We start from the raw sequence: 13,258 nt of genomic DNA, 5'->3' as shown, positions 1-13,258 counted from the left end.
AAGATCTTTCTGGAAAGGACTGTTTCCTCTGGTCATGCAAGTGTAACACAAAAATACACCACGACACCTCAGAGTCCCACCTCACAAGCAGACGGGCCTAAGACTTACTAGAAAACTGCAGCTCAAACCCTTTGCTGGTGTTCTCGCTGTTGGTGATGAACTCGAGCCACATGCTGCTGGAGGTGCTGTTCATGCTGGTGCCGAGCATCTCCGAGCGGCTGAAGGAGCCCAGCAGGCGAGCAGAGCTATTGCTGCCATCGTACACCTGGGAGGAACCAGAAACACCCACTGGAAAACATATTTTACTTGTTACTTCAGGGATCAACTCATCCGTGAGGGCAAATGGGGACAGATCCTTTGAAGGCGTGAAATGATCCCAACTAAGAGTCTGACTTGGGACTTCAGGACGCTGCTCATCTGAGGAGGAGGATTCATACGCTGGAGGATCAGCATCCTCCTCCTCCTCCTCCTCACACCTGAGCTTACACCACGCTCAGGGCTCTGTTTTCTGAACTAAACTCTCTTTCCAGAGGTGCAGCACAGCTACTGAGAACATTTTCTCCCTACAGTGACTCACAGATGAGCCTTGACCTCGCTATTACTTAAGAAAAACACAAATGATTTTTTTTTTTCTCTTTCCTTTAGATAACACGATTCTCTACGAGGATAAAGAGCAACTTCTCACTAGTGGAGATTGATAGTAACTTTCCTCAGGAGCAGATGAGAAGTTGATGACAAACCTGTTGAGAGAACATAATTTCTTTCACAATGAGGATGTGCTTTGCATTAGCTGGAAATCTCTCTCTTTCCAGTCGTTTGTGAGATGAAAATATGTGGATTACACCTATCTTGCAGTGCAGAAGTATGGCACTTAAATAAGGACAGAGGCGTTCTCTGGGAAGATGGCTTAGCACAGCAGCACGCATCTTGTAATATTAATGCCTCCTACAAAACCATTTCTTTGTGGTTATTAGGAACTCAGCCTGGATTTGTCTCCTCCTGTACAGAGTCCTGAAACTTGTAAATGCAGATTAATCTAAGCCCAAGTATGGCAATGTTGAAGAGCTTTAATCTGGAGTTCTGCATTTAAATAAACCCCTTTTTGGGACGAATCAGCCTTGATTCTTATAAACACAAGAATAATGTTCAGAACCTCACACTTCCTCCTGTGTTCACGATTTCCTCCGTGCAACTGTGCAGATAAGAACTGAAGCTGAGTTACAAAGGAGGAACCCCTGACATTCCAACAAATCTCTAACTCTCCAGGAGGATTTCACAGCGGAAGGTGCAGCGCTTCGGCAGACACCTGCGCTTTTAATGGATACAGAATTTGTTTATGCCTCCATCTGCAGACTGACACCTCGAATACCCAGCTAGGCTGGAGTGCAAAGGACAGCCACTACCACCTTAGTGCCACTGCTGGTCAAGTTCAGAGGTGTCGAATCCCTACGACCCCACAGTGTGTTTTCAAGCACAGCAAACTAAGGCCCAGCAGCGACACACGCTGATCAGCGTCCCTGGGCTAGAAGATATCCCTTCACAGCTGTACCACACCTTGTGCCTTGCTCTAACCTCACAGGGATGCACACACAGAGGCAATATTCCAGCCCAGCTGCTCTGCCTGAAGGTCAGTCTGGCCCATGGGATTTTTGCTGCTGTCTTCAGAACTGCCACATCAACTGCTTAACGACACCACAGTGACTACTGGCCACTAGTAGTCCCAGTGTGAGTCTTCCAGAGGTTACCACTGCACTGGCAGCACTGGCCGGGCAGCATTTTTCCAGAGGTTAGTCTCAACTAAGCCCGTTCAAATTTTAGAACATCCCTTCCCTTTCAGACCTTGCTCTCGTTAGCAGCACGGGAGTGCTTCATTGCTAGAGACAGAAGAATTACCTTGAGGACATCTCCTGCCTCCAGTTCAAAAGTCCTGGCTTTCAGCTGGATCCCCTTTCCTGGCTGGGTCTGGATGGAGTAGATGCACTCATGGTTGTTGTTATAGTTTATTGGATAGTTGGGGGACAGCAGAACACCTTGAGTTCCAGTTACGGATGAACCACATTCAGCTATATAAAGACACAAAACCACATTTTAATAACCACATGTATGTTCTGACCATTCAACACATGCAGGTGATTTCCTCCAAGCAGCCACAGATGCTCACTCCTTCCTGCACCCATCTGCTACCACATCCCCGGACTCTATTGCCAAGTGCAGTCAGTAAACAACACGGTACTGAACAGCACTTCCACCATCCTTAAACCCCAGGGGCCTTACGAGAGAGATTAATCACCTCTCCTTATACAGGCAGGGAAACTGAGTCACAGAAAGTTGCTGTGCTCAAATGAGATCTTGGGACCCAACTCAGAAACACATTCCAACTCCCTGGAAAGCCACAGCCTGCTCAAAACAGCGCCTGTGTTTATGTTCCTTCCTGACTGATGAACCAGAAGGAAAATTAAAAAAAACCAAAACTGTTAAGATTAAAATATTTAAAGTCTTCTCCATTTTTATACAAAGCTCGTCCTATACCTATACAGTATATAAAAAATCACGATACTCATTCATCAGTCAGCGCAGCACACCAATGTGTGGCAAGTGCCAGAGCTCTTTGTACAGAAGGATATGCTCAGTGAAACTTCCAAATAATTACAAATGATAAATCTGAGTCTGAATTTTAAAACGTTCCCCAAAATAATTTCCTGAAAGCTATGAGGGCAAAATGTGACCTTAATTGTTGTTAATGATGCCCTCAGCTCTCCAGTTCACCATTTGAAAGGATTTTGAAGGACCTCTTGTCCCTCACTCCCTGTGTTTTTTTTCTCCTCAGCTTTGCAGCTAACAATTACATCCAGTCCCATTAGAAAAGGACAGAAAACCAGGGATCTTTTTGCCTCTCAGTTTCAGAAAAAAAGCTTCCATTTACATATCTTTCTTTCCTCCCAAAATGCCACTCAAAGAACCACACTGGGCTCAGGTTTTAATGTGGCACCAACAAACCTGACCTTTCCTGTTCAAAAGACAAGGGGCTGGGGACGGAGGAGGAGGTGCTGCTGTGGGAATTCCTGTATAGCTCTTGCTCAGGGAACTGGAAGGAGCAGGGTACTTAATGTTGCTGCAGTTGTTTATCCCTTCTCTGAGATGAGTTTACATCCTACGCCAGGTTAGAAACAGCCGTGAGTTTAGAAGGAAGGACAGAAGGAAGGATGGAGGGACAGAAGTAATTTCCCCGTTGTTACATTCACTACGACCTGCAGTCCATCCCCATTCCATTACATTCTCCTAGTAAAACTTCTCTCCTTCATCAGATCTGCGTCCTTTTCTAGTCTGCACAGTGTGAACAGCGTTTGATTTTGAGCCAAATTTAAAGTTAGAAGATTTGTGCGACTCAAAACTTGGCAGAACGATTCTCTTCAGTGAAGGAAGAGGATGGCAGCTATGGAAGTTCAACCTTTCTTGGATGTTAGGAGATCACAGTTTAATGCTTCCAGAAAATAGCATCCGCCATCCCTCACCTCTGTATTTTATGTATTTTAATCGCAAGCTTTTAGGGACACAATCTCTCTCTCTCATATGGACATGCCACAGTGACTACAAGAGGACTGCAACGGGCATGTCTTCACGACACGAAGTAGTGAGCAGACATTCAAGCCACGTCTGAGCGCCAGCAGCAGCACTGCTGTGACAGTGCTGAGTGCCACCAGAGCTCGTGCACCACCTGAGGGTGGGCTCCTACCTGCTGCCAGCACAGGGAGAGAGCACAAGTCCTCGCTGCTCACACACAGCTTGCAAAACGGCATCCAAAGGCTGTGCTCCTGAGGGCGCCTGCTGCCTGAGCGTGTGATTTCAGCCAGGACCACTGCAGCCTGTTCGCTGCCCACACATACGATCCCCCAACGCGTGTAAAATCGCCTTGCAATCACCACGTGTTTAGGAATTTTCGTTACTCCAATTAGTTCCCACATGAGCAAAACCATGAGTCGTTGTCTTCTCGGCCTATTTCCCCTGAAAGATTTTCAGCTGTAAAACACTGGCTGGCTCCCTGTTCCTCGGAGTCCTGGTGTTTTGCATGCACAGCTGGGGAGAGTCACTCCCAACTTGCCCTGAAAACAGCTTTTCTGATCCGCCAGCTCTGCCTCGTCTTCACAAGTCCTTCACGGCACACCAAACTGTTGGAGCTGAGGGGAACCGTCAGGGTGCACGGGCAGCTTTCTGCACTGACTCTGCCAGGCTTCCAGTAAAGCCTGAGGGGTGGGTGAGGAAGCAGCAGCAGATACATCAAGAGAAGCTGCACTAGAGGCCACTTTCTCCTGCTCTCCTGCCATGTACGACGAGCAGGACATTCGCTTCAGCACAGGGATGATGCTGGAGCCATCACCACTTGGGATCTGGTCTGGAGTAGCAGTTGGTGGAGAGTGTTCCTACTCTGGGCAGAGGGGTTGGCCAAAGAACAAACCACTCTCCTTTCTCTCCAGACCCACCTCTAGAACAAGAATTGAACAAAGTCTTCGGGTTGTTTGGCAAAAACAAATCAACCTGCCGTGATCTTAATGGGTAAAGCCTCCAACATCCATCTATATCCAGGGCGAGCACGCAGATCTGAGTGTGCAGCAGGGACATTGTGGAAAAAGCTGTCACCCTGCCACCAGAGCTCTGCACAAATCACCAGACAGCGAATCTGACCCATTATTATAAAACCAACATGCTAATTCAAAGCCAGCTGCAGCAGGGAATTGGCAAACAGCAGTCAGCACGTCCACTTAGTGATGATGTCTGAGGATCAAGTTTAAAGCTTTGTTATGATTCTTTTTGATTTCTATTCCCCTGATTAGCTTTCCTCTGCAACCTGATTATTATTCATGCCCTGAAGAGGCCGCTTGTCACAGCAGGATGATGCAACCCTCTGACCTAAGCATTAAGCAGTGCTGGGAAATGCATTCACCATGACACGACTCAACAGACTGAGGAAGCAGACTGGCTCTTGCTGGGATGTTCTCCTTGCAACAGCCCTCAGAGGTCAAACGCAGAGCAGGAAAAACTACCTCCCAGGCTTTGCCAGAGCGAAACCAGGTAAGAGATCTGGTCTGCCTGAGTTGGATGAATCCCCCATGGCTCTGGGTGAGCCAGGCAGCAGCAGAGCACTGAACAGATTCCTGCTTACTAAACCGTACAACAAAAACCCCACATTAAATGAAAAAGAGCCTGAAGAATCCTTCTTCCTTTCTGCTTTCTTGCTGTAGCACATCACCACTTTCGTTCTTTTATGTTCAGAGGGTGCTGTGGCCTGGGCAGGGGGGTGCTCTGCAGACCTTGTGCCAGACAAGAATGTCTGTAGCCCATCTGCATCAGGGACGACAGCCAGACACTGACTCGGTGGTGCAGATGAACTCTTCCTCTTCTCTATCCTTCGATTTATTTATTAGCATAAATAATGGCTGAAGGGGTTGCGAAAAGGACTTGCAGTAGGTAGGAGGAGAGGAAGTGAAAGGTGTAAGGTGCAAGAAACCTCTGAGGATAAGGGTAAAAGCCAGAGGGGGTTTTTCCCAGACTCATCCATACTAACGTGGAATTTGCATTGCTTAAAATCACTCAACCAGAAACAGCTTTAGTATGTCTGGACTATTAAGCTTTACGCACTCTGATTCAAAGGGAGGATGGCCTTAAAACCACGCTGTTCTACAGAAACTCTTCCAGAAGGGATGACGGGTCTCCCACAGCTCGCGCCTCATCCACCGCAGCACCGCGGCTGCAGACATCAGGCTTCTGCTGACGTGGGAGCCCCAACCCGCCAGCCGTGGCCGTGCTCCAGGTCAGGACAGGGCTGTGGCCCTTCTGCCCATCCCGCCCATCCTCACACGCAGCTGCGGGGCTGAAAAAATCTCACTCCATCTCCCTCGGCCCCATCCCCACCGAGCTGGGAGACGCCATCCTGGGGGATGCCACCCATCCCTGCCCACCGAAACGAGCCAGCACGGGGCAACCAACCAAGCAAAATGAAAGCACATGACCACCTACCAACACACCTTGGCAGAGGCGAACTCCACACACGCCGTCTCCCCCCCAGGCAGGTGATGCGGGACGCGCCCTCCAGGCGGTACCCGGGGAAGCAGGAGAAGGTGAGGACATCCCCCACGCCGAACTGCAAACCCTTCCTGATGCTGTAGGCTGGGACCTCCGGCTCGTCACAGGGCTCCAAATCATACTCTACAGGGGACAAACGGACGTTTATGGAATGGCAGGGTGCCACGTCGCACTGCATTCTCCCTGGGGAGGGTACCCCAGTCCCTGAGCACGAGGATGAGGAGGGAGCTCCGAGTTTTGATCCAGCTGCAGTGAAGCTCTGCAGAGGAAGCACCCACAGCAAGACAGACGTCTGGTCTGAGCCAAGAAAACCAAACCTGGGTTTTCACTCGCAATATGCAGCCCCCAGGATCTTGATTTAAATCAACTCAAAATACAACAGGTCTCACTTTCTGTCACTGCTGTCAGACAAACAAGAGAGTGACATCAGTGGTAACAAAACACGACGGAAATTTGTCATTCTCCCTCGGGTTTAGTCAAATGAAGATGAATTGATCCGGATGGGATTTCTGCTGCCTCTGCATTACTAATCCTGAAAATGAATGAACACAGCATCTTGCATGGGGAATGGAAGGGAACATTTAAGCTGCTGCTAAATAAAAGGTCATGTAACATTATGGCTAATCGCCAAATGCACATCTTCGACCACAAGACATTTTGAAGCAAACCTGTTTTCGGGGTTATTTTTTCGAAAAATAACAGACCTGCTAAGTACAAAGTATGTACATAGATATCTAAAGGAAGGGAAAAATATAACTGATTCCCATTTTCATTTTCCAAGAAAGGAAGTCGCCAAACACATTATAAATAATAGTTATAATTAGATATTTCGAGTCAAATTTTTTTTGAGGCAAAAAGCCATTCCCCCCTCCCCCCCCCCATCGAAACCAAAGTTAATTGTAAACTTTCTGACTAGTTTCCATGGAGTATCACATGCAAATCCCTGCCTTCAGAGGCCGGAACGAAGGTAGGGGAAGCCAGTTCTCTCAGTGCAGCAGGTTTTATCTGCATCTATGGCAACAGCTCTGTCCGTCAAAGCCAGCCAGCACATCAGCACCCAGGTCCACGCCGAACCCGGTCATTTCTCTTCCACACCAGCAGGCTGAATTTGCAGCTGTTGCCCTCAGGACTAGAAGATATGCTGAGATACAGAGAACAGCAGCACCGATAGATAAGCTTTCGTCCATTAAGTGATTGTTTTACAGAGCGGCTTGTCGGGGCGCCCAGACAGCAGAGATTACGTGTTCTGAAAGGTGTGTCCGGGCAGATGCTTCGGCAGCCCTTTGGGGGAGCTCAAGGTGAAAGAGCTCAAACCCCTGTGCCCAGCGATTCGGGGGCGACGGGCTGTTCTGCACAGGCAAACGTGCCTTTCTTTGAGCGTCCCCCCCAAGAGCACCAGGCACAAGCTGCTCTTCCTTGACAACTTCTGAAAATCCAGAATTTCATTTGAAGAAACCAGCATCCTGTATTTAGTTCAGTAAGCGCAGGAGTGAACTGGCTTACTGGAAGTTACTGGGGCAGAAGCTGTCTCACACAGCCAGATCTTCAGCAGCTCAGCAGGGGCAGGAGGGGAGCTGCAGTTGGCCAGATCCCAAGTCCCTTGACGCCCTGCTACGTGCACCGGGGTCTCTCCTTTCATTTGCTATTAGAGCAAGTCAATTAGAGCCTGCCCAGCAAGAGAAAATCCTGTTTCCAGATCCCCAGCAATGCCTGTGGGCTCCTGGAACCCTGGCCTAGGCTACACGAGGCATGTGTTACAGCACAGACAGGCTGAAGCCAGCTGCAGGGGCTGGGTCACTGCATGAGCATCCAAGTGGAGCAACGAGCCAAAGGAAAAAAGAGACCAGACGGACAATGGGAGTGACCAGCTCTGCCTTGCTCCTTATCCAAGAAGTCCAGATTGCTCAACATTGCCTTCCAAAAGATCCCATCTGTCCCAGCTTCCCACGTTGGAAATGCTGTACCTACTGCAGTGATTTTCCTCTGATAAACATGAAGGCAGGCATCTGGAGGAACGAGGGATAGTACACCCCAAGAAAACGTGAGCTGAAACTCTGTCCCTAAACAGAGCAGAAGAGACAACAGGGCAAGGAGGGAGAAAGCAACAAAGACGTCTGAGGAGGGATTTAGTTCCAGTGGGTTCCATCGAGTCATCTACTGGGGCTCAAGGCAGGCAAAATTGTTTCATCTGGCGACATGGGGACTGCAAGAAGACTGTTTCTTGGGATAAGAAATGTGGTTTAACACTGGAATAATTTACTGGGGTAACAAGAGGAGTGATCACCAGTGGCCCAAATCACACGCAACTGCACCAGCAGAAAATTATTCCCAAGATTTGCAGAAAAATGGGAAAGGGCAAGACGAAGGCTTTATCCACCCCTGTTCTTACCTGAGAAGGTGATGTTGAAGCCCTCATAGGACATGGAGAAGTCTGAGATGAAGCGAATTTGTGCAGAGAAGTTTCCGAAGAGCCCCGCGCTGAGCGGGGCAGGGAGCCGGGACCCCGTCAGCTGCTTCAGTGGCTGCACAAAGCTGGTATTTTCCGTGATGAGGAGGTAGTCATGGCCATTCTCCAAGTGAAAGGTATGAAAGGTAAAGAACACACCTGCAAGGGAGAGAAAGCAGAGATGGCTTCAGCCAGCAGTGTTTGTCTGGCAGCCCTCTGTCCCAGAGCCAAGGCCCCTCTCCTCTCCCAGAGACACCACCGGAACGGATTCCCCGTCTCCCAGTGACAGCAGCCCAACTGAGAAGGAAAAGCACACTGAAAACCACCGAATGAAACTGATGAAAAAACTAAAACAAGGGTATGGTACAAGGCCCAGAACAGCGGAAGGCAGTTAAGATCTCCTATTCCCGTGCCTTTGTAACACAGGAACAGAGACGACACAGGCTCGCTCGAGGGATGGATCAGCAGCAGAAAGGACCAAGCCCGGCAGCTTGAAGGAGTATTTTATTTTAAAAGCGTTGACCTTTTGATACATAGTGAGAGCAGCAAAAGCTGAAGCTGCGAGGACTTGAAAACAACAAACCCAAGTATGTTCCAGAAGGAATTCATCCGTAGTAAAATAGAACTTAAGCCAAGTATCAAGGTCAGGGAGGCTTTTCCAGAAAATAAAGTATGTCAGTGACGTGACTGCAGGGATTCCTGTACCCCCCGGGATGGGACCGAGTGCTGGGCTGGGGCACAGAGCGTGTTCCGCAGCCCCACGCGGCTCCTGCGCCACGTGCATCCCCCACGGAAGGGCCACGTCATGCAGCCACGCTCCGCCCAGGGCCCAGCTCAGCCCTGTCCCACGGGGAGGGGGCTGCAGCCACCCCTTCCCCGCTTGGGACCCGCTCCCAGGACCCGCTGCCCCCTCTGAGGCACACGGAGCTGGGAATCCCCACGCGCAGGCACCGCAGGTTTGGGCGAGGCAGGCACAGGGTGGGTAGCCCAGGTCTTGCCAGCTGTAACAGAACCCAGACGCACAGAGAATCCCACACTTGTATCCACATTATACTGACAAAAATAAAACCCACGCCAGATCCAGCTACAGAAAGAACAGGCAAACACAGGAAAACTATTTTATCTCTCCTTCCAAATTCAATTTCAACAATTTGAAACATTTTGGTGAGAAGGCTGTGACCTTGATGCATTTGTAAATGAGTAAGAAAGGAGTAATGGATTATTCTAAAAGTATCCTTCACACCTACAGACACAAACCAGTAAGTACTTCAGGCTTTTGCAGAAGTCTCCAGCTAGGTCATTTTTTCACGCTGGAATTCAAATGCAATTAGAAACACTTACTCTCTGGAAAATAATTCCATCTTTGAAAAACAAAAAAAAAAAACCAGCAGCGACAGCTTTCAGAGCGCAAAGCAAGGCAGGAGGATCTTACATCTGAAAGCCCGTCACATCACCCTCACACGGAGTTAACAAGCTAAAGCGATGCCTAGCAATAAAAAAGCCTCTTTGCATTTATATGGCATCTCTCATCCAAAGATCTTCACACACTTTCTGAGCACCGAGGGGCAAGCTCCTGAGCCCCCACCCACCCTTAACGCTGATTCGGGCTTTACACTCCTCCTAACCCCACTGAACCCGACGGGACTATTTGTAGAGCAAGAGACTCCTCCACGCAAACACAAGTGCTGTAATCTGGTCGTCATTAGTCACAGTTAGAGCCCTACCTCCTTGCATGCATCAGGAGTGCCCAGTGGCACGACCAAGTTATTTCATTTAAGCCAATGATTAACAAAACAGAAACTGCCAGCCTGGGGAGACCCAAGGGCTGTCTTGCTCTGCATCCCGTCTCTGCCAAAGCACAGCATCAGCTGCTTCAAAAGCAAGCGCAGGAAATCTGTAAATAAGGATCAGAGGAATAATCTCCTTGCTCCCCATTCCCCATTAATTTCTGGAGATGAGGATGAGGCCAACCTAGAGATTGATTAAAGCTCTGGAGCATGAGATTTAATATCCATCCCAACAGGTTTTTTTGTCAGCATCAAATTATAACTCTCAACATTCCATTTATCCCTATGTCTATCCAATTTCTTTTTGAAGGTTTACTGGTCACATGCAAGCAGTTTCCTTCCAAGAAATGAAGGTCAGAGAGGCTGGTAACCAATCCGGAGCCTTTCCCATGGAAATCACTGCACTGGGCAGAAGCTCTCCGGGTCACCTCACCCGCCCCGTTCTCTCCCCACTGTTAATCCCTGCACGGCAGCTCATCGCACCTTGATAACCTCCAGCATCCCAGGCAGAAGTGTTTGTGTGACCCACTGCTTAGTGAGGACTAAAAGGGGTCTTGACTTTGACGATTTCTTCCTTATATCCAGGTAAATATTATACGGAGCCCCACAGAATATTTTCAGTTCCACTGTTCCCCCCGCAAAACTTCACGAAGGTAGGAAACGTCCAACGGTTTCCAAATGTTTATTATTCTAACCAGCGGTATAGTCAGTTGAAAATAGATAAGACCTCTTTTGGCCTGAAACTCGGTGAGATGCAGAGAATACAAAACGTCTTAAGTTTTACCTCTTTATCAACTGACAGTAAATGTATAACCTCGGTTTTACAGAACCCAATCTAAGGAATAGAAATAATATCACTCCACCAAAATCAACACACCACCAGAGAAACACAAGCGTAATTCAGTCCCCAGAACTGGGAGGACAGCCCCTGACTCCAGGTCTGCTAAGATAACAACTCCAATCACGGGGCACAAGGCCTCTCCAGCAGCAGAGCCAGTTAAGGGTTGTGTAACTGTAGCTGTAAGGGATAATTATAAACTCATTTTAAAGGATTTGTGACTGATTAAACCTTTGCTCTGGTCTGAAATTTACTGCGGCACAAAATGTCTCTGCAAATGCAGGTTTTTTTTTTTTTCCCATTCTCTGTAAAAGAAACAACAAAACAAATTATAGGGAAAAGAAATCACTTTGAAGTTTTCAGATTAAAAATAATAGTCTCCCTTTAAGCATTTAAATACCTTTAAAATTAAGCTGCTTTTAAACTCAAATTGTACAGCTCATGAGTCCATAAAGTAAATCAGTGTCTGCAGTCACATAAAAGTAACTATTATACCAACCAAGTCATTTCAGTTAGGGGACTCGTGCGCTGGCCACGTGTGAGAGATTCATAAAGATCTGGGAGTGACTAACTTGGGACCAGCTGTGAGGATGCAGCTCATCCCTGCTCGGTCCCGGCATTGGCAGGGAATAGTCCAGTGGACTGGGAGGCACAAGCCCTGAACTCTTGTTCTATTTTATTTGTGGGAAAGGCGAAACTCGAACAAGAAAAATCAGGTACAGTGGCAAACACTTAAGTCACGTAAATCTATCCCCCGCTCGCAGCAGAACTGTTAGAGCTTCTGGCTTCAGCGAGCACCAAATTTACCCAGTGATCACTGATGCACCCAGTGGTCCCCAGGAGCAGGGAACCGAAGGCAGGGACGCAGCACAGAGAGAAGAGCTGCACTGCAAGAGCACCGCCGATGAAGTCACCCGAGAACGGGCTTCGCCGACGCCTTTTTTTTTTTTTTTTTTTTGAAGCCCGTTCTGTTCTCCAAGGACTAAACTCATTCCAATTCAATGGCTACTGCTCTGACTCAGGATCACTCTGTTCCACGGCTCTTTACTGAAGAATGGGAAGAAACGTTGCAGGAATGCTGAGGAGAGCTGGGAGAAGCTTGTTGCAACGCATTACACAGCAGTTTAACACAGCGACGGCCGAGGAAGTAGATCACTAAGAGAGACAGAATATTGTTGCAAGAGAAAGGATGTGTATGTATGTGTAGGTACACTCCCACCAACACAGCCCGGCATCGAAATACATTTCAACACCTCACACAAAGCATTAGAGAAAGGCACATCTATCTGTTTGTCTCTCCCTTTCATTGCACGGGTAAATAAACAGCTTACCTGAACTACAGGGACAGGGAAGGAGAGGTTTTCCTGACGTTTAAGTTGGCTAAACGCCAGCTCACTGTAACTGTACAACATCCTCTATCTATCCTCTCCTCTCCTCTCGCCCTAACCTCTAACTGGATTTGGAGCTTTCCTGCATCTGAGCAGCCGCCTGGGTGAAGCTTTCCCAGCCCAGAAAGCTCCCCAAGTGCCCGGAGGGTGATTCTGCCCAGGGTGAAGCACTGTGCTGGCAGCCACGGCCTGGCACCAGCCCCAGGAGAGGATCCCACCACGTGCTGCTGCTCATTCCAAGGAGCTCCTGGAAAGCAACCTTGAAAAAAAGGATCCCAGCAGTGGATAAGGACAGGGATGAAAATATCAAAGGAAACACAGCATGAACATGCTCCTTTCATTAAAGTAAGAGATTCTTCTATTCCACTCAACTTTTCTCAGAATCATATTCTCACCGTTCCAGTAAAACCTGGTAAGAAGGTCTGAAACTCTCGTCAAAGACCTGGAGTCCTATAAACTTCCTCTACAACTAGCTGGATTTACAGACCTGCTCATGGTTTCATTTCCTGCAGCTAAGGCTAGAATCTCCAAAGAAGCTCCATCGGCTTCAGACCGCTAAAGCTAGGACCAGCTTTCCAGCGAGCTCAATATCCAGCTTCTCCCAGTGTGACAAACGTGGGCCAGTTCAAGAGGGTCAGACCCAGGGCTGAATTCCTTGGATGATCCAGAGCAGCATCACCCTGAACTGCTCTAAGGGACGTGCTGTTTCCTGTACCACTGA

General features: G+C 48.4%; 1 protein-coding gene across 1 annotated transcript in view; it reads right to left on the bottom strand.

Annotated features, from left to right (window-relative positions):
• CSMD2 (CUB and Sushi multiple domains 2) overlaps positions 1-13,258 on the bottom strand; it is a 287,923-nt gene that overhangs the window by 97,590 nt on the left and 177,075 nt on the right. Inside the window, exons 21-24 of the mRNA XM_026863211.1 lie at positions 8,468-8,683; positions 6,013-6,201; positions 1,894-2,063; positions 109-265 (exon numbers count right to left, since the gene is read on the bottom strand). Coding sequence (XP_026719012.1) covers positions 109-265; positions 1,894-2,063; positions 6,013-6,201; positions 8,468-8,683 — 732 coding nt within the window. The remainder of the gene's footprint in view (positions 1-108; positions 266-1,893; positions 2,064-6,012; positions 6,202-8,467; positions 8,684-13,258) is intronic.

Source organism: Athene cunicularia (genome assembly GCF_003259725.1).
Source record: "Athene cunicularia isolate RWA chromosome 23 unlocalized genomic scaffold, athCun1 chr23_part1, whole genome shotgun sequence".
NCBI lineage: Eukaryota > Metazoa > Chordata > Aves > Strigiformes > Strigidae > Athene > Athene cunicularia.
The sequence above is the reverse complement of the archived record's forward strand: the minus strand, read 5'-3'. Positions and strand labels throughout refer to the sequence as shown.